The sequence below is a fragment of the Sphaeramia orbicularis genome, chromosome 12, assembly GCF_902148855.1.
Source record: "Sphaeramia orbicularis chromosome 12, fSphaOr1.1, whole genome shotgun sequence".
In the NCBI taxonomy this organism is placed as follows: domain Eukaryota; kingdom Metazoa; phylum Chordata; class Actinopteri; order Kurtiformes; family Apogonidae; genus Sphaeramia; species Sphaeramia orbicularis.
The window spans coordinates 12,027,877-12,050,932 of NC_043968.1; the positions used below are offsets into that span (position 1 = coordinate 12,027,877).

Here is a 23,056-nt window from a genome sequence, read left to right on the forward strand (position 1 = left end):
CACTTTACCTCTCACATCCTACACCTGGTTGCAGGTTGAAGAAGCCGACTTCACAGGTACTGCAGTCACGTCCAGTCACATGACCCAGGCACCGGCAGCTTCCGTCATGAGGGTGGCATTCGTCGAGACGTCCAAAAGTGCCGCTGGGGTTGCAGTTGCACGCTAAAGGCAACAATCATAACACTGAGTTGTTGAAAGCTTAAATTTAATCTGCTCATCTACCTAGTCTGCATAAAAGACTTTTCAACAGTTTGACTCATGGCCTTCAGGTAGAACTGGCATAAAAGTAGAGAGTTTCTAAGAAAATCACAAACGAATACATCACAGCTATTAATCTTTTGGTCCCTGTCTGCCTTTGTCGCTTTATTTGACAATTCTATTCATTTAGAAGCTTTTTAATTCTCTTTCCCAAATGACTCTATGTCTCTGTCTCTTTATTTTTTCTCACTACCACTTGTTCCCTCGTTTTTGGCGTTTGCCTTTCATGACTCATGAGTGGTACACTTGTACTATTTGAAGTCCTAAATCCATTAGTCAAGTCCATTAGAGTGTTTTTAAGAGCTTGATCCAAGGTTGTATAAATCTTCTATGGAACTTGTCAACAATAGACTTTGAATGACTTCTGTTCTTCTGACAATCTCAATTTTGGTCAAATGAGACCCTGAATATCATCAATTGTTGATAAGAATTTACTTGATTAACCCTTTCATGCATACTGTCCACTCCAGTGGACAGTTTTTCTCCAGCTGTTCTCTTGTATATTCATGGGTTTTGTTGTTTTAGTTTCATATCAGCCAACACAGTGGACATTTATGCACCATCCCATACACTGACATTCATACCATTACTGTAACTTTGCTGTTCTTGATAAACCTGATCTGCACTAACATGTTTAAGTGGAAACCAATTGTTATTTGTTAGACAAGAGGTTTTTTTTTTGCATATTATCTCCATGAAGTGAGTAACTAGTATTAGAATATGTTAAAATGTGAGAAGACATCAGATTAGCAGCATTAAAAATGTTTTTATTTCATTGTTTTCATATCACTTTCTGATATTGGGTTTCAAACATGTTTCTATTCAAAAATTCAATGCGTGGATATTTTTGTAACTCCATAGAAAAAAAAATTGATCACATTGTTTCTTTTCATGCCACTGAAGAAAAAATCTTGACTAAGGTACTCACAATTCATGCATGAAAGGGTTAATGTAACAGAGTACAGCTCCAGTACATTCTAACCCATAAAAACCCAAACATCCAAACCATCTACTGATGTAAACTGTTCCACTAATCCTATCACAATGTGTAAATAATTGGTGTAAAATTGATAAAACCTGATCTGCAGTAACATGTTTAAGTGTAAATCAACTGCTAATAAAAATTTGGAATATGATAAAATGTGAGAAAACATCAGATTAGCTGCATTAAGACTGTTTTTATTTTATAGTTTTCACACAGTAGATCACTTTCTGATATTGCATTCTTTGCTTCAAAAATTAAACACACGGTGTCCAGCAGAGTTGACATTTTTGGAACTCCACGAAAAATTATGAAGGTAGATTTGTTGTTTGTTAACCAAAATAAATAAATAAATAAATAAATAAAAATCAGTTTAACCCTTTCATGCACAAATTATGAGAACCTTAGTCAAAATTTTTTCCTAAGTGTTTTTATAACCTTTAGGCATGAAAAAAACAATGTGATTGAAAATTTTCTTCTGAAAAATAAATAATAATAAATAATAAAAAAAATAATAATAAAAAAAAGCATGAAAAAAATGAAAAAAAAAAAAAATCTTATTAACCTATTTTTCATGAAGTTGCAAAAATGTCCACTCAGCTGGACACCACACATTTAATTTTGATGCACAGAAACATGTATTTACTGATAAATTATGTGAAAACTATGGGGAGCTTGTGATTCTGGGGGTTTATGCTCAGGAGAAATCTACATAATGTGACCAGTTCATGTCAGAAAAGATATGTAGTGTCTTAAAACTTTAATACAGATATGTGTAAAAATAAAAAAACACAACGAAAAGAACAACAAAATTCATGAATATACAAGAGAACAGAGACTATAGAATAGACCTCCCATGACCTTTGATTGGATTTAAATCCCACCGCTACTTCACGCAAACCACTTGTAACTTGGATTGTGTACAAATGTGTGTCTGTTGTTTAAGGTTATCCATAATTCTGCTGCTCCTCCCTTCAAAAGTTTTATTTCTTTGAGTTCTGGAAAAACATCTCGAACTACTCGATCAACAGCGAGTGCAGGATTCCGAGACACAAAACATTTGCAAATTCAGCATTCTCATGTGTGGCCATGCGACAGTGGAACACATGACCAACAGAACTACTAACAATTATAAACTATCACACATTCTCCCACAGGGTGAAAAAACAGCTACTGTCAAACCAAACCTCTAGCCATAATGTAATGTAATGTAAACATGCTCAGAGTGTGTGTGACAGACTGCAGTGGGATGATAAGAGTGAATGGTTGGATGTGAATGAATATTTTATATAGATGGAGTTATAAATATGCATTTTTTTTACTGTTTTTTACTGTTTTAGTTTTTATTAATGTCTGTTTTTTTAATGATAACATCAGCCTGCAGGGACTACAGGTGGAAATTAGCACGAGTGCAACAACCCCATGTGGCCCCATTCACCTGGAATGAACTACAAAAGACCTGAAACTGAAGGATCTGGTTTCGTTGGACACTTTTAAGAGGATGCTGTGTGACTTAGAGAGGGAGATATCTGGCTGCAGATGTTTTACCTGACGCACTTTTGTCTATATTTCATGAGCACTTTTTGAGTTGACTTTGGAAGGTTTGACTTGTCTATGTGCTTTTTATGTATTTGTTTTATGTATGGAAGCCTATCTGTAACTATTTAATGTACTGCTGCCCGTCTTGGCCAGGACACTCTTGAAAAAGAGATTCTTAATTTCAATGAGGTTTTCCTGGTTAAATAAAGGTAGAAAAAAAAAAAAAAACCTGGGACACGACATCTCTCCTTTTAAGGTTAATGTATATTGTGCATTGTCTTGTCTACATAAATAAATAAAAGGAAAAGTGTAATTTGCCCCTGCTCACTCATGCATGAAAACCTGGGTCTGTAAATTTGGACAAATATCCACCAATCCCCTTCCTACTGACGTCCAGAAAAGAAAATTTTAAAAAATTATCAAATGCAAAACGGGGTAATTTTTAAAAATGTACTAGTTTTTTTTTTTTTTTATACACCCTGTAGAAGTCATATCTCCCAGTACTTCTACTCCTTCATCTCAGTGTGTCCTCTGTTACTCACGTTTGCACTTCTGAGCAGCTGTCTGGTTCAGGGCATCACCATAGAAACCCTGCCGGCAACGCTGGCAGCGCTCGCCCTCTGTGTGCCCCAGGCATTTCAGACATCTCCCAGTAATGTGGTCACAAACTCCCAATGCGTTGAAGTCCACGTTACCGTTGCAGTCGCATCTCTCACACGGCCGAACTACCCCAGATTGTCCGAGGGGGTCACCATAGTAACTATCTTCACACATCTGGCAGCGGATACCTACACGGGGGGGGCAAAGGTGAAAGCGGTGAGCCGGAATTGGACTGATGATTGAGCTAGAACGTAGCGGGAGGTCAGTGTCATGTCACCTCTGAGGCTGTCATAATGAAATTAAAAGCACCTATCAGATGTGTCAGAAGCTTCTGGGGAAATTCTAATCATTTTGCTCCTCCTCACACAGTGTATTTGCAGCGTATAGCTGTACATCGGTGGTGGTGGTCTCACCTGTCTGTCCAGTGGGGCAATCGGTGCAGACCACCTGTCCTGTCTGTGCAATTTGAGCACAGCTGGTCCGGTCTGGGCAAGGGCAAGGCTGACAATCACTGCGAGTGCCAATCAAAGCGTTGCCATAGTAACCGTCCAGGCATTGCTCACAGGTCCGTCCGGTAGTGAAGTCTGAACACTCACACACACCTGAAACACAGAAGGAAGGTAACAGTTAGCAGTGTTGGAGTAACATGTTACAAAAGTAATGCATTACAGTAATGGATTACATTTTGCTGTAATGCAGTAGTGCAGTGTTTCTGAAAAAGTGGGGTGGGCCCCCCCCGGGGGGGCGCAAAGGCTTGCCGGGGGGGCATGGGATCATTCCTACGTGTTTATTTTTTCTTCAGGTTCGAACATGTAGCAGGTGGAACTAATGTTTTAGCGCTGGAGCACCCTGGACTCATTTTAGGGACGTACAACAAACAAATCTACTGCCATGATGATCTGTCACTGGACTAGACACAGAGTTTAGGTTTGGAGAGTGGACAAGGATTGGACTGGAAAAGAAAAATCTGCAATGTTTCTGTTTTGTTTGTACAATTTGCACTTTGATGTTCTGAGATGTGCAACATAAACAGGCTCATTGCAGCCGCTGATATTGTTAAAATGTTCATCTTTGTTACCAAAATGTGTTTGTTGTTCTAATAAAATATATACCTTATTGTCATAGTTGTAAGATAATCACACATTTCCTATTTTTATTTTGAAAAATAATGTCTCAGGGAACAGTCTTGTTGAGTTCATTTGTATTGTTCAATCAAAAATCTACGTTATTTTTAATTTGCACAACAAATTATTCAAGGAAAAGCAAAAAGTATTCTTACAATATTGATGTTTCTTTCAATAAAAGTAATAATTGCACCACAGGTACAATGTTGTTGGGGTTGAGTGGGGCTTGGAGATTTTTCGTGCTCCAAAGGGGGGCCCGACAGAAAAAGATTGAGAACCACTGCAGTAGTGTTAGGCATACTCATTGATTTTCAGTAATATTTTACTCAGGACATGTTCAATAGCGCTTGCATTGCAACACACTTTTCACCTATAATTTTCTTGCTCAAATGAAAAAAACAAAACAAAAACAGAAACACTGTGAGACCTTAAGGCAGAGTTTTTCAACCTTGGGGTCGGGACCCCATTTGGGGTCACCTGGAATTCAAATGGGGTCGCCTGAAATTTCTAGTAATTGATTAAAGAAAAATGGTAAATGGACTGAACTTATATAGCACATTTTCTACACCTTCATGGTGCCCAAAGTGCTTTACAGTTCCTCACATTCACATTCACACACACTCATACACCAGCGGGCCACTGTTGCCATGCGGGGCGCTGCCTGGCCCCACTGGGAGCAATGTAGGGTTCAGTGTCTTGCCCAAGAACACTTCAACATGTGGACAATTGGAGCCAGGATTCGAACCACCGACCCTTTGGTTATTAGACGACCTGTTCCACCAACTGAGCCACAGCCGCACCCCCCCAAAAAAAACTTACTAATAAAAAATATATGGTGAGTTGAGAGAGACAGTCACAATCCATACAGACATGACAAACTGTGAGTCTGAAACTGCAGCACTGTGGTTCTGTTTATCTGTCAAATGTTCATTGTGGTCAGTTTCAGATGCTGCAGCTCTTTCATAATTCATAGTTTGAGTTCTTGTTTGTTCAGTATAATTGTCAGCCTTGTAAATCCAAGCTGGACTGACTGTACATATCCTGAGCAAGGAAAATAAAATTCTCTCTTTGTGCAGTAATCTACACCTGGCTTTACTGCCTCCGTCCAGAATAATATACATTATGTAGACTAAATGTCATCTAACATTAACATTTATTTGCAACATAGTATAGCAAAATATTACAGGGTCAAAAACAAAGAAATTTTTGCCAAAAAAATGTCTCCATTTTGAATGTCTGGGGTCACCAGAAATTTGTGATGTTAAAATGGGGTCATGAGCCAATAAAGGTTGGGAAGCACTGCCTTAAGGAATCACAAATGCGTCTGTACAGTTCTATTTCCTGTTGGTGTTCAGCCAGTGGGTGCAGACAGCAGAAGACAGTCCATTGTCCACATGGACGTATGCTCAGTACTAACCCGAACCCTGCTTTACAGAAGCTAGTTAGCATGATCCCTGTGATCAGCAATGACAAGGGAAGCTAATGTTTGTATGACTAGTTAGAATTCTTTATCAATTGCACATTTATCTGCTTGTGTTCTCTGTGCCGCACCCCTGTTTGAACATGGAAAACGTGGGAAAAAATGCAAGCGTTCCTGCCGAAATTCGAACATCGTAGACCTAGCGATACTTGCTGAGCTATCCATTCACATGTACGTCAGGGTCCAATTGTACGTGTCCTGGGGGGGGGGGGCGTGTTCCGTGCACAAATGCCATTCATGATGGGAGTCTGTATGTAACTTCAAAGTAATGCAGGAATCATGTAACGTATTAAAATTCTGAGATAAATATTGTAAGGTAAGGCATTACTTTTAAATAACAGTAACAAGTAATCTGTAATGGATTACAGTTTGGAAGTAACGTGCACAACACTGACAGTTAGGCATGTCACACACATGACTCTTCCACCCTTACATATACACATTGCTGTTTGCAGTAGCAGAGGGTGATGTTCTCCTCACTGCCAGCAGAGGGTGCTGTGTCTCTGACCATGACACCATGAGTGCAGCACCTCTGCACAAATAGTCAACTCCACAGGCCAATCCTGTAAGAAAACATTCCCTACAGCCCACTGTGGAGAGCAGAAGACAACTAAATTCACCCTGACTATAATTGCTTTGGGAAATATAAGAGCAAAAAGCAGTCCAAAAGACCTTCAAGAAGTAAAGCAATTCCCCCACCAAGTGGGAGAGATTACCATTTCGATGAGGTCCCAAAAACAAACTGTTGTTTCTAAAGCCTCACAAAACAACTCTTCAATGCTCTAAATCACTTTAAAGGATTAGTTCTTGTGGAATGTTTTGATTTACATGTATATTGACTGAATCCCTGGTGAATCCCACTGAGCTTATCACAGAGATTCTTTTCTCCTTATCGTGCCATATTTTAAATTCACTTTGCAGGCAGCGGTGAATAATAAAATACACCAATAATAATGCAAGGAAATATCAAAAGGAGTGAAGAAGATCATCACTAAGATGATTGGACCTACACACACCCACCCACCCACAGAAACTCCCCAAAAAGAAACACAGAAGACTTGACATGAAACAATGTGGCATTCTAATTTAATAACTGACTGACTAAAGCTTACAATGCAACCACAAAGCACAGAGTGTGAACATTCCTGGAAAATCCCAATGAAAAAAGTAATTGCAACAGCTAATGTATGACTGAGAAGCTTACAGAGTTAAATTCATCACAGAATCACATTGAGCAGACGTTCATTAAAATTTAATCAACATTTATGCATTTTAAACTGTAACAAAATAATAGCTGCTTTTGTACTGTGGGTTACTGCAATAGGATATTAGTATTCCTGCCGCACTGCATGATCTTTCCCTTTTTAGTATTCAGTGAGCGTCTGAGTATCACAGACCGTACAATAATTTGAATCATTTTGAAAATTTCAAAGTTTCTCAAATGACTGCAGCACGGGTTGATAACAATAATGGTGCTGATTTTCTAGAGAACACCAATAAGATCTCGATGCATAGCAAATAATCCCAGGGCATGCAATTTTACAGAATCCTCATTAAAATTTCCCATCACTCCCTCATAGCCTACGGTGTGATTCAGCGAGAAGCTCTTCGCTGTGCAATTTTTAAGTCGGCTCACAACACTGAATATACTGGGTAAAGAAATTCTTGCCTCTGGTTATGGGGTCACTGCAACCAATGTCTCCCATCACTAAATAAAGCCCTTTTAACTTTGGACCTGTAAGTCAAGTGCATGAGATAGAATAACGGCGGCTAAGCTAAATTGATCACATAGCTATTACGAGGGGAACAATTATCCTATTGCCTGATGAAGTGTGGTCCTCTGGGTAAAAATCATTAGTTCTTTTGTGAGGTGAGGTGAATAATACATGACTTCCAAGCATGTAATGCCAGTCATTTAAACAGAGTATTTAACAATAATGATTGTTCCCAGCATAAAGAAGTGAATCTTTCTTGAATTTCACAAGGCATTACAATGGCCCTGATGGTGCGCAGTGTCAATCCCCAATGAGCCATAGTAAATTTAATGGCAGCAGAAATGTGCTGACTTTACTGAGTGTGAAGATGACTGAGTGTGATATGAGGCAGCATAGCCACCCAGGACCTCCGCGATGCTATTATCATTCCTGTCGGCTTCTGGGGAAAAGCTAACGGCATGCATCACAAACCGTAGATGAATGGCGAGGCGGCTATATTCGCATGATATTCCTCGTCGTCATGCTAATCGACATTATTAGATAACATCCCCGCAGAATAATTTTATCAATGAATCGATGACAGTTCATTCAGTCTTAATGAATTGGGATTCCTCGGAAGTCTCCCGGTGGAGCTGTGCACATTGAATCCTTGGACAAATCCGTACAATTCTGCTATCTGTGCTGCTTTCACCCTGTTCTGCTTCTCCCTTCTCAGCCATGGACCACTACACTTCAGTGCTCGGCTCGTCTTCTGAACTCGGCTTGTCTGTTCTGTGATGGCAAAGCAATATTCCTGTATGGGAAACAAGCGGTCTGGGCTTTTTTTTTTGGTCTGTTTTTCAATAGGAACCCTGCATCATATACACATCACAGTCCAAAGGGCTTCTTTCTAGCAGTTCTCATTCTACCTGCCTATACCGCTCTGCTCTCATTGTAGTCTCTCCACAGAAATACACACACATCCAGGCCTAATGCACTTCATTAAGGATGCCCCTTGTGAGGCACAGGAATACATTGGAATACATCAGCGTATGCCAGCTACAGGGCCACGGACAGGCTCTACAAAAATGAATGAAAGGTGCTTTACCGTCTACTTCGTTCGTATTCGCTGTTTATATTTGTGCGTCATCCCGCTGCTATGTTCTCAAATGAAGCGGCTCTCATAAAGATAGCGCTTTATCTTTGTTCGCAGTTGTTTGTAGTAGCTTCAACATCAGATGGAGATGGAAAAAGTGTCAAAGGACATTTAAGGAGGATTGGATTTTCAGTAAATAATCATTTCAATGCATAAAGACCCAAATACACCAGCGACCAAAGCATCTACTGATCTAAAATGTTTAATAACTTTACAGCCACTAATCCTATCAATAAAATAATTGGTGTAAAATACAGCTTTTCATCTTTTCATGGTCATCAGATAGGACCCATTTGGATGTTCAGAGGCTCCGTAGGTGAACGTGGATAATACCGTCATCTTCTACAACATTGATTCACCAGTAAAACCCATGGAGTTGATCAATGACAGTGGATGGACAACACTTGTTTTATGTTCACTTAATGATAGATTTTACTGGAAAAGTCACTTTTTCTCTGTTTTTGGTATGATAACCCTCAAATTTAATCTCAGTATGATGATTAAAGTACATGATCAGTAAAATACATATAGGAAAATACCTGATTTTCACTGAAAAATGGCAAAATGCATAGGATAATAGTATAAAAATTTGGGATAGAATCACTTAAGAAAGGTTAAATAGAGAGAAAAATTCATCACATTAATTGCTTTTAAAAACAACCACTCGTAATGACATATTTTACTGCAAAAGTCCTTTTTCCTCTGTTTGTATGATAACCCTCACAGTTATCTCAGGATGATGATTAAGTAACCGATCAGTGAAATAAATATAGGAAAATACCAGATTTTCACTGAAAAAATCAAATGAAGAGGATAAAAATTATGATAATTGTGATAAATCACGTAAGAAAGGTTAAATAGAGAGAAAAAAATTCTCACATTAATTGCGTTTAAACCAATCCACTCGTAATGATATAATTTACTGGAAAAAGTAACTTTTCTCTGTTGTGGTATGATAACCCTCAAATTTCATCTCAGTATGATGATTAAAGTACATGATCAATAAAATAAATATAGAAAATACCTGATTTTCACTGGAAAAATGCAAAATGGAGAGTATAAAATTATGATAAATTGTGATAAATCACTTAGAAAGGTTAAATAGAGAGAAAAAAAATTCATTTGGGAATCAACACAAAATTAGCACTGGGTCTTTATGGGTTTACAAAAAAAGATCCATCACACCTGTGGTAGGGCATTTGTTATTTAATGCATTAATTGCTTTTAAAATCAATCCACTTGTAATGATATGTTTTACTGAAAAAGTCAGTGAAATAAATATAGGAAAATATCTGATTTTCACTGAAAAAATGCAAAATGAAGAGGATATATTATAATAAAATGGTGATAAAGTGCATAAGAAAGGTTAAATAGAGAGAAAAATTCATTTGGGAACTAACACTAAAGTAGCACTGGGTCTTTATGGGCAAAAAAAAAATAATATAATCCATCACACCTGTGCAGGGCTTTTGTCATTGAATACACGAATTGCTTTTAAAATCAATCCACCAACGATATATGTATTTTACTGAAAAGTCCCTTTTTCTCTGTTTTTGTTATGATACCCTCAAATTTAATCTCAGTATAATGATAAAAGTACACGACCCAGTAAAATAAAGAAAGAAAAATACATGATTTTCACTGAAAAAATGCAAAACGAAGAGGATAATATTATAATAAATGGTAATAGATCACTTCAGAAGAGAAAAATTATTTGGGAATTACAGAAAAAGAGCGCTGGGGTCTTTACAGGTTAAATAAAAACAGTATTTTGGTTTTTAAGAAAATCAGAGTCTGTCTGGTCTTTGTTATTACAGTCTCCACCCGCCGGGCCTTGTGATTTATTTACTAAAGATTTCAGAGCTTGAGTTTCATTGCATGTCACTGAACATCATCTTGGGAGGTCTGTCTGAAGGTGAAGGCTAACATGTGGGACCTTTGATCATGTGTTGGGCCAGAAAAGGAATAAAGCAACGTGTAGTTACACACATAACATGGTTCTGACTACTTTCCGCGGCTGCAGCAAGAGAAAATGCCTTTAAAAGACAGCCAGATAATTCTCCTTTTGCTTTATATAAGAGTAAATTGATGTCATAAACATCAGCTTTTCAAGACCACTGTTTCCAGAAGGCTTGTCTCTGTAGCCCAGTGGAACAGCAAAAAGCTTCAGGCCAGGGAAATCTATTTACTAATGCATGTGAACACCCAGCCTTAATGAAGGAGGGAACCAAAACAAAACAGAAAGAGAGAGACAGAGAGGAAAATTTGGTCTTGCAGCTTTAAGGCCTTGGGGGTAGGAGCTAGGGTAAATCTGCTGCGGGACTGTTTGATGCTCTCTAATTTAACACAGATATGCTGCCAGCGCCGGCTGCAGATGCGGCTTGTCAGTGGGGTCTGAACAGTCGACTGAGAGAGGGAGGGTGTGGAAGTCAAGGAGGAGGGGCTGTATTTTTATGTCCACACCCCCTACATAATGTGAACAATACGGATGACTGGGGAAATAGGTTTTCTTATACTGTGACTGTGGAAAATAAATGCATCTATTCTGTTCTGTGTATAGACTGTCCAGCCAAATTGTTATGGCCAAGGCCCCCGAGGTATCAGGATGAGAACTCCAACAGCAGAGGCTGTAGCTCATGTCTTGGCAACGCTGTGTCCCCTCGCTGTTACAGAGGAGCTGAAAAAGCATCCAGTGTCCCTTTGACTTACAGGAACAGACACAAGGACAGAGGCAACAAACTGCAAATTACAACTGGATATTGGCATGAGTATGTACTTAAAAACAAAAACAATTTAACACAACATTATATATACAGTTGACGGGACTCTGCAACGACAGAATGAATGGCTGTGTGTGTGTGTGTGTGTGGTGTGTGTGTTGTGTGGTGTGTGTGTGTGTGTGTGTGTGAGAGTGTGTTGTTACCTCCACAGGAAGTATTGTGATCACTTTGCTTTGTGTGTTTGTTTGTTTGTTTTGTTAGCAACTTACGGGAAAACTATTCCAACCATCTTTACCAAATCTTCCCCACAGATAGGCCTAGGCCCTGGGACAACCCATTAAATTTGGGCCAAGTAGGCCAAAGTTCAAGGTCACAGCAAGCTCACAAAATCTACTATCTTCCTATCTCTCATCATTGAGCAGTTTTCAAAAATCATAAAAAAATTCAAACGACTCCAATTAGCCTCCACTTTGATCCACCTGTAGCTTAGAACAATATCTTGTATCTGACACAAAATTGTCCACATCCACTGTGGAATGTGGACTCTGTGGACATTTACATTTCACACTGAAAATCCCATCTACCACACATTTTTCATTAGAACTCAACAATATTGATTGGAATTGAATATAATTTGACATACACATGACTGGTACCAAGCTTCAACTTTGTACGAGATATCGTTCTGCTCCATTTCTCTTCTGTTACGCTCTGTTGACCTTTTGTTATTTGTTATGCACCATTTTCAAAAAATCCTAAAAAAATGCAATTCGTGAAATATCATTATGAAATTTGTGTTATCTGAACACTTGTTTCTGTATTTATTTATTATTGTGGTGTTTGTGTTGTTACTCACCCAGCAGGTATTGTGATCGCTTTGCTTTGTGTGTGTTGTTTGTTTGTTAGCAAGATAACTCAAAAAGTAGGGAGGGACGGATTTTCAGGAATTTTCAGGAAATATTGATACTGGCACAAGGAAGAAATGATTAAGTTTTGGTGGTGAAGGGGGAGGGGGGGCACTGATCTGCCTTGGTGGAGGTCTGCGCTGTCCGAGTGCTTTTCTTGTTTCATTATGCACTGAGTGTTAGACACTTTTTTTATGTCGTTGTACATGTTGCATGTACAAGGACAATAAAGACTATTCTATTCTATTCGATTCTATTCTTAACCCTTTATCGGGCAAGTGACTATTTTGTGTCATTTCTGCACACTTTACAATTCCAGTGAGGCAACAATGTCATGAACAATGAACAGCCTGCACGAGGAGATTAGGACTGCAGAATCAGTGACGTCATTTAAATCACTTCTTAAAAACACATTTTTATAGACTTGCCTCTATGTGATGTCTGTCCCCTTTTTTAATTTTAATTTAATTGTTTAAATTTGACTTTACCCTGTTTGGTTATTCATTTATAGTCTCATACATGATGTTGTTTTATCTCATTCCTTCATTTTTACATTGATTTGACAGCATCATGTTACCCCTGCCCTCTTTACGCCAATTCACTTCATTTATTCAAAGTGGTCATGTTTATGGCATTTGCTACATATCTCTTTTATTGTGTTGCTTCTGTTTCATTAGGTCTTTACTTGCATCTTGTATCCTGCTGTTGTGCCCTCTGCTTTGTCTGTCAAAACACTTTGCAACTTTGTTTTAAAGGTGCTATATAAATAAAACTATTATTATTATTATTATTATTATTATTATTATATTATTATTATTAGTATTATTATTATTATTATTATTAGCATCATTATTATTATCATTATTATTATATTGTCAGGTCCAATGTGGTCTGTAAGGTCCACCTCTGCATGAACCATGAGTGTACCTGCTTTGTTAGGTACCATGAAGTAATGGTACTAATGTAAGGAATGATGTTCAAAGGGATCATGTGGATGTGGACAGGGGTCTGGATCAGCACTGATGTTGGTCTAATGTTCTAAAATACATGTTCCTTTCACCTTACGTGTGCTTTCCTTGTATTATTTTATATATACACATTAGATTTTATTTTATTTTTTGCCACTTATGGGCAAGGAACCAAATATGGTAACTTCGTTAACCTTGATTTTCTGCCTGACAATACACTTTTTTTTTTTTTAATTTCACAAAAGTAATAAAATATTGTTATGTCCTGCAATAACACAGTAAGGTGAGTGAGTGCCCTATAAAGGGTTAAAAAAGTTCAGTGTTTTATATGTTGTGGTGGGTGACATGGCAGATTATTATACTGCCTCTCCAAAAGTGTTTATTTATTGGTGTTTGGTATGTTATTGCTATCATGATGTTATTATTGAATAAAGACCCAAACATCCACTGGTGACCAGAAGCATCTACTGAACTAAAATGTTTAATACCTGATATTTCACTAACCCTATCAATACATGGAGATAATTGATGTAAAATGCAGTTCTTCATCTGTTCATGGTCATCAGATATGACCCATTTGGACGTTCAGAGGCTCCGTAGTGAATGTGGAAACACAGTCATCTTCTACAACATTGATTCACCAGTAAAACCCATGGAGTTTGACAAGTACCAGTGGTTGTAAATGCTTGTTTTCCATTCAGTTACTGAAATCTTTGCTGAAAAAGTCACATTTTCTTCAGTTTTCTCCGTTTTAATAGAATAAAGTTTGAATTTACAGCATTTTCATGAGTATCTAAATTAAATATAGGAAAATACATAATTTACAGTGAAAAATGTAAAATTACAGAGGATAATATTATAATAAATGGTGATAAATCACTTGAGAAAGGTTAAATAGAAGAAAAATATTATTTGGGAACTGCCCCAAAATTAGCATTGGGTCTTTATGGGTTAATCTGGTCAATACTCCTAAGGTGTGTTTCCATATACATATGGTGTACATTTTCAAATGTTCTATTTGTTTATAGAAATGGAGAAAAAAAAACACTTGCTGGAGGCTATTTTCACCTCCTGTGAATAAAAACCACAGTGTAAGTTGTTCTTGTTCTGACTAAGTCACAAGTCCACCTCAATTACTCTCAGTTTCAGCCAAAAATGTGACCACAATGACTTTGACCTTTGACCTTTGCTCACCGAAATCTAACAAGTTCACCCTTTAGTCAAAGGTGAATATTTGTACCAAATTTCCTTAAATTCCCTTAAGGTGTTCCTGAGACATAACCCTTGTAAGAGTGGACATACATGAGGTCACAGTGATAGTGACCTTTGACCTTTGACCGCCAAAACTGCCTCATTATTTTCCTTTGTAATCAAGTGAATGCATGTGCCAAATGTTTTGACAGTCAGCCTTTGCTGATATGATGTGTTTTAAATGTAATGAAGACTGACTAATCACCGGATGCACCCTCTGGTGAAACACGTCTGATATAAATAACAATATTGTGAATTTATTGTTACAACATGGTTCTTGATTACACTCATTATCAACTCTGTGCTCTCGTGTTATGTGTGAACATGTAGGTTATGCTGTGCTGCCATCTGTGCTTCAAATGCATTTTAAATCAGGCTTTTTTGGGAAACTGGAAAAGCTTTGTCACATACTGCTGATGTTAAAAAAAAAAAAAAAAAAAAAGAATGCCTTTAAGTAATCTGTCCATTTTAATCCATGAAGACCCAGCACTACTTTGGTGGCAGTTCTCAAATGAAATTTTCTCTGTATTGACCCTTTCTCAAGTGATTTATCACCATTTATTATCCTCTGTATTTTGCATTTGTTTCAGTAAAAATCATGTGTTTTCCTATATTTAATTCACCGATCATGTAGATGTCCATTAAAGCTCAATTTAAAGTCGAGGCTTGTTATATCAGAAACAGAGAAAACTGAAGAAAAAGGGACTTTTTCATCAAAGAGATCATTAACCCTTTCATGCATAGTGGTCACTCCAGTGGACAGCTATTCAAACTGTTCTCTTGTACATTCATGGGTTTTATTGTTTTAGTTGCGTAATAGTCAACACAGTGGACACGCACAAGTTGTGGTGGCCTGATGTCCCTAATCATTGATCGTATTTTCGTTTGATGTACTCTGTGCTATCGAATGACAATAAAGGAAATTCTAATTCTAATTCTAAACATGCATCATCCCATACAGTGCCATTCATACCGTTACTGTGACTATGCTGTTCTTGATAAACCTGATCCACAGTGGCATGTTTTAGTGTAAATCACCAAACAAAACACGGTCTTTTTTGCATATTATCTCCATGAAGTGAATAAGAACTAGGGTTAGTTATTAAAAACTAGAGTATGTTAAAATGTGGGAAAACATCTGATTAGCAGCATTAAAAATGTTTTTATTGCATAGTTTTCCACTCACCACTATCACTTCCTGATATTAGGCTTTAAATACATGTTTCTTTGCTTCAGAAATTAAATGCATGGGGTCCGGTTAAGTGGACAGTTTTGTAACAGCTTAAAAAAATAACAGAAAAAAACCCAAAAAAAAGCCCCTCAATTGCATTGTTGTTTTTTTTTTCATGCCTAAAGAGGAATAAAAACATTCAGGAAAAATATCGTGACTAGGTTCTCATAATTGCATGAAAGGGTTAACCGAACATAAACCCAGTGTGTCCATCCACTGTCATTGATACAATTCGATGGATTTTACTGGTGAATCAATGTTGTAGAAGATGACAGGGTTTCCACGGTAACTACAAAGCCTCTGAACGTTCAAATGGGTCACATCTGATGACCATGAAAAGACGACAAATTTTACACCAATTATTTACACACTGTGATGGGATTAGTGGAACAGTTTACATCAGTAGATGGTTTGGATGTTTGGGTCTTTATGGGTTAGAATGTACTGGAGCTGTACTCTGTTACATTAACCCTTTCATGCATGAATTGTGAGAACCTTAGTCAAGATTTTTTTCTTCAGTGGCATGAAAAGAAACAATGTGATCAAGTTTTTTTTAAATTTTTTTTATGGAGTTACAAAAATATCCACGCATTGAATTTTTGAAGAATAGAAACATGTTTGAAACCCAATATCAGAAAGTGATATGAAAACAATGAAATAAAAACATTTTTAATGCTGCTAATCTGATGTCTTCTCACATTTTAACATAGTCTAATACTAGTAATTACTCACTTCATGGAGATAATATGCAAAAAAAAAACCTTCTTGTCTAACAAATAACAAGTGATTTACACTAAAACATGTTAGTGCAGATCAGGTTTATCAAGAACAGCAAAGTTACAGTAATGGTCTGAATGTCAGGGTATGAAATGGTGCATAAGTGTCCACTGTGTTGGCTGATATGAAACTAAAACAACAAAACCCATGAATATACAAGAGAGCAGCTGGAAAATAACTGTCTACTGGAGTGACTTATGCATGAAAGGGTTAAATTATAATTGTAATTAAATAGTTACTCCTGCTTTCTTCTAAATATGTATCCTACATACATCCATTCAGCTGTTGCAGTTTCCTAGTAATTGTAGCAACTTATCAGCAAAGGCAGTGAAAGAGAAGTCTGTTAGCTACACTATACCATGTAAACAAATGTAACTTCTCTTTGAAAAGACCAAGGACATTTTAGAGTGAAAAATGAGAAGGTCAGAATATGGCGGAGGATGGTCTGAAGAGTGACTCAGTCTGTAACCGCAGCAAAGTTTCATGATGTGGATATATTCTGTATTCATATTCTGTATTATTATGCACAATACACTAATTTGACTCGAAATGTAATAGTTTTAACGGTTGAAAGGCCACCACTTGGAGGCTGTTTTAATTATTTTTCTCCAGTTTATTAATAAGAATTCATGTTAATTGTATTTAAAGTTGACCTCGGTTTTTTCATTATGTCTCACGGATAAAAAAAAAAAAAAAAATCTTTCTGAACTCTCCTATTATGTGTTTGAAAGCTTGTTGGGGTTGTTATTATTAAGAGGCAGATGGATGAGTCTGTAGATTCACAAGCCATATTCACAGACCAGACCTACTGCTCAGGGATTATTTAACCAATACTCAGACCAACAAGTAAAACCACATTTTCTCCATTTTCTCATCATAATAATGTGGTTTGAGAGAACGCCAAGTTGTTATCTACATTCTGCTGACTGCTGGTACCTGGATGCAGCATGAAGCTTAAAAAAAAACATAAGGCCTTTCTGTTCCTTGTACTGTTCATAACAACATATGTTTGTTTTCTCCCTTTGACATTTATTTGGGGGCCAAATTTCTGAATAATGCACAGTGGTTTTGCATAGCTAAATGTCACGCCCACTGCAGTCGGTTGCAGGAGAATAAGAAACAGAAGTATATTTCTGTCTTTTGATGGGAGCGCACCACCAGGGGCTCCTGCAGCCGAGTACATTGCAGTTGGTTTAATAAAGGCCATCACCCTCAGTATCTGTCTCACCGCATCAATTAGAACACAGATGAAGAACTGACCAAACCAACTGCTGGTCACTGCAATACTCATTATAATGCGACGGCAAAATGGAGGAGTGTTTACCAACAAAGGATGGAGGAATGAGACAGATGAAGCCGGGGAGTGCATTTCCCAAATGCCTGCTTAAATGCCATCTTCAGCTCTCAAAGGTCATTAGTTAAAAAATCTATGGAGAAAGTTGAGGCAGGCAAACAGATAGAGAGTGAGGCTGGCCCTAGCGCTGGCTTATTCAGCCCCTTAATCTCTCTAGTGGGCTGAATTTGTTGCAGGCTAAGCCCTGAAATACCCGACTAGAAGAGGCATGAGGATGAGAGGAGGAGAGAGGAAATGAGGAGAGAGGAAACGAGGACAAAAGGAAAGGAGATATGTTCAGAAGAATGAGCCTGTTTACATGACTATAAAAATAGGACCAATGGCTCTGTAGCTTAGCGGCCAAATTAAAAGCTTTGGGAAGTGTATCCAGATGCCATTTATGATCACCCAGTTCTGTGTATTTATTCTATTACAAAAATAGTCCATGTTTTGGTCATATTCCAATCAGATCTGTCAAAAATTCAAATTCCAACTTGATATCATTGATACTGATTTATTGGATCAATTCACTTCCTATCTGTTATAATGGGGAAATTTTTCAAAGTCGCACCAAATCCAGAATCAGATCCGGATTGAAATAATGTCAATACCTTGTGTTGACATCATCATAAAGAAGCTGTATACCAAGTTTGAAGTCAATCAGAACTGCACAGGGTGGGGAAGCCAAATTTACAATGAACATTTAGTTGTTTTTCCTCAGCAGGCACTACGTCAATAGTTTTGAAACCAAACATATATTGATGTCATAATCAAACCTAACACTACAGGGTGGGGAAGCCAAATTTACAATATTTTGAGGCAGGGATTGAAAGACAGTGTATGACCAATTAGTTTATTGAAAGTCATGAGAATTTATTTGCCACAAGAAAATTGACATCATAGAAAATGTTTTTATTCTATGTGTCCTCCTTCTTTCTCAATAACTGCCTTCACACGCTTCCTGAAACTTGTGTAAGTGTTCCTCAAATATTCGGGTGACAACTTCTCCCATTCTTCTTTAATAGTATCTTCCTGACTTTCTCGTAATAGTTTTGCTCATAGTCATTCTCTTCTTTCCATTATAAACAGTCTTTATGGACACTCCAACTATTTTTGAAATCTCCTTTGGTGTGACGAGTGCATTCAGCAAATCACACACTCTTTGACGTTTGCTTTCCTGATTACTCATATGGGCAAAAGTTTCTGAAAAGGTATGGATAATAGTGTTAGGTATGATTATGACATCAATATATGTTTGGTTTCAAAACAATTGACATAGTGCCTGCTGAGAAAAAACAACTAAATGTTCATTGTAAATTTGGCTTCCCCACTCTGTAGTTTGGGAGAAAAATACAAGTAAAAACATATATAAAGTGAAAGGAACATGTATTATTATTATTATTATTATTATTAATATTATTATTATTATTATTATTATTATTATTACCTCCACCAAGGAGGTTATGTTTTTGCCAGGGTTTGTTTTGTCTGTCTGTCTGTTTGTCTGTCCGTTAGTGTGCAACATAACTCAAAAAGTTATGGACAGATTTTGATGAAATTTTCAGGGTTTGTTGGAAATGAGATAAGGAAGAAATGATTAAATTTTGGTGGCGATCGGGGGTGGGGGGGCCCCACGGGGGGGGCCCATTTCCAACAAACCCTGAAAATTTCATCAAAATCTGTCCATAACTTTTTGAGTTATGTTGCACACTAACGGACAGACAAACAGACAGACAGACAAACAAACAAACCCTGGCAAAAACATAACCTCCTTGGCGTGGGGGGGCCCACGGGGGGGGGGCACTGATCAGCCTTGGCGGAGGTCTGCGCTCTCCGAGTGCTTCTAGTTATTATTATTATTATTATTATTATTATTATTATTATTATTATTATTTTAGAACATTAGAACATCGCTTTTAGAACATTAGCCCAACATGCGTGCTGATCCAGACCCCTGTCCACATCCACATGATCCCTTTGAACATCATTCCTTACATTAGTACCATTACTTCACGGTACCTAACAAAGCAGGTCCACTCGCTGTTCATGCAGAGGTGGACCTTACAGACCCTGGAGACCACATTGGATCTGAGATTTTTGACTCACTTTAATTGTTACTGTCACTGTCTTATAATGTATGCTGAAATGACCAAAAATAGTCATTTTCCCGATAAATGGTTAAGATAAACAACGTGCACACTCTGTCTGCATGCTTTATTTTCCAGACACTAAAATACCTGATCTGAACAGGCTTCAACCTTTCCAGTGATGAAATTAGTTCAGTCAGGGAGAACTTAGCCAACCTGGTGCGTCGCCAAAACTGAATAGAAATGAGAAAGTTTTGTCTGCCAAAATCAGGCAACGTGAAAATAACACCACTATATATGAACAAAACTCTGTGCTGAATCTTGCAGACAAAAGCTAATGAACTCCAGCACCACCTGCAGCGCTTCAAAAATAAACAAAAGAAAAGAAAGACACCAGAATTAAAAGAGATATAACACAACTTGGGGGCACTTTAAGTGTATTTATAGAGCAGAGACTAGGGTTATTGTTATTTGTTGTGTTATTATATCAGCGTCGTCGACCGCCGTTGGCCTATTGGCAAATAAGATAACATTCACTGATGGTAGCGGCCGACGTTTATCTGTTGTCTTATATGAAAGGTCGTTTTCATAAACTGTTTGTTCATTCACAGATCATGTGATGAAAGACTGAGAAACAGTTCAGCTCAGTGAAGATGTCCTTGTTCCTCTGACACAAAAGAAGGGAATGAATCACAAAAAAAAAAAAAAAAAAGAAATGAATGAATGTTTCTTGAAATGTTAACTCATATCGTGTATGAACCCAGAAGCTGAAAAATGGTGGAACTCTATCAGAGAACGACTAGGAACCAATAGGATGTTTTGGAAATGATCAGTATCTATTCCATACTTCTACTCTGATACATTTTTAATGCACAGTATCGTTACAAAAATAAATTAAAGGAAATGTGGTGTTTTCACTGCTGAGATTACCGGTGACTGCAACAAAGTCAGGACGCTGATTTGTCTTTGGGTCTATTCACGTATCGAACAAATACAAACAATGATCCACACTCAACCTGCTGGTGATCTGTTCATGTGAGAGAGAGGGAGGGAGAAGCTCTGCTATAAAATAAGGTCGGTAGGCTTCAGATACTGCATAGAGCACATGTTGCTCCAAACCGTCTTCACAAATATAGAAAGGATGTGTCTCCAGTTTGTCTGAAATGTAGGACAGAAAATGGTGATCTTACTCACTGTCTCTGGTCCTGTGTTCAAATAAAAAATAGGACCAATGGCCCTGGAGCTTAGCGGCCAAATTAAAAGCTTTGCGAAACGTATCCAGATGCCATTTATTATCACCCAGTTCTGTGTATTTATTCTATTACAGAAATAGCCCATGTTTTGGTCATATTCCAATCAGATCTGTAAAAAATTCAAATTCCAACTTGATTTCATTGATACTGATTTATTGGATCAATCCACTTCCTATCTGTTATAATGGGAACATTTTTCAAAGTGGCACCAAATCCAGAATCAGATCCGGATCGAAATGATTTCAATACCTTGTGTTGACATCATCATACAGAAGCTGTATACCAAGTTTGAAGTCAATCAGAACTGGAGTTTGGGAGAAAAAGACGATTGAAATTTTTTCCCCATAACAGCCCATGTTAAATTCTCCGTAAGTTCCCAGATCCAGAAGAAGATCCTGATCAGCATGTGGACATTATGTTTTGGTCATCTCCCCATCAGAGCTGGACTGTAGAAATTTACACTGGATATCATTTATATTTACTGAGTTATTGCATCCATCCACTTCCTATCCCTTTTAATGGGGAAATTTTTCAAAGTGGCACCAAATCCAGAATCAGATCCAGATCCAAATAATTTCACTAACTTTTGTTGACATGATCATAAAGAAACTGTATACCAAGTTTGAAGTCAATCGGAATTGTAGTTTCGGAGAAGAAGACGATTGAAATTTTTGTAACAGACGACAGACGCTGCATGACGACAATAGTTTACGGTCTGTCGGCCGGTAAGCTAACAACTAGAATAGCACTTGGAGAGTGCAGACCTCCACCAAGGCAAATCCCCCCCCCCCAATCAGCACCAAAATGTCATCACTTGTTCCTTGTGCCAGTGTCAACATTTCCTGAAAATGTCATCAAAATCCCCACCCCCCCAATCACCACCAAAATGTAATCATTATTGTTTCCTTGTGCCAGTATCAACATTTCACACACACAACTGCATGGAAACGCTCCAAATTGCATATTCATTGCAGCAAATTTACTGACTGAATCAGACACGCCATTTTGCACCTTTGAAGATACAACCCTTATTGCGCAGTGTTAGTAAATCAGTTTGTACATTTTGCAGTGAGTTTGCACACGTTTTAATACACGCAAACCTGTGATAGATCCAGCCCTAAATGTTAGTAGCAGCACTTCGTTCCAGTCAGACTAATGTGGGAGTACCGAGAAATACATGGGAAATGGTTAAAAGGTGAAAACAGGCCACCCCCACATTTAGGTTATTTCATTATTTTGTTATTTCAGGTTATGTGTTATTATTTCATATTTTTTATATTATTTTACTCATAAATTCTGTATGCCAGACACAGATTTGCAGAACTAGTGTAGTTCCTAGTTTCGCCACAAGGGGGAGATACCCAGATGTGAGCACAGCTGGAAGGTGCTGCTGCAGTAAAGACAGCTACGCACACAGTAATGGCTGACACACGTTAATACGCTGCATTTATGTGTATTTTGTGCAGATTAAATGCAAGAACTGACATTTGGAGTCTGGTCCATTATTAAGTGTGCAACACTAATGACAACGACAACAAAGCACATTTTCAAAAAGTAACTAACAGCTGTAATGGTATTATTAAGTACTCATATCGGTACTCAATATCAGCAAGTACTCAAATGTAAGTACTTGTACTTGTACTCGGTCTGGAAAAAAGTGGTATCGGTGCATCCCTATGAAATATGACTCCGGTATCC

At 37.7% G+C, this 23,056-nt stretch overlaps 1 protein-coding gene across 1 annotated transcript in view; it reads right to left on the minus strand.

The window, feature by feature from the left end:
• Positions 1-4: 4 nt before the first annotated feature.
• The window catches only part of LOC115430264 (laminin subunit gamma-1-like), a 312,548-nt gene continuing 289,496 nt past the window's right edge, over positions 5-23,056 (minus strand). Inside the window, exons 13-15 of the mRNA XM_030150206.1 lie at positions 3,793-3,981; positions 3,322-3,567; positions 5-162 (exon numbers count right to left, since the gene is read on the minus strand). Coding sequence (XP_030006066.1) covers positions 5-162; positions 3,322-3,567; positions 3,793-3,981 — 593 coding nt within the window. The remainder of the gene's footprint in view (positions 163-3,321; positions 3,568-3,792; positions 3,982-23,056) is intronic.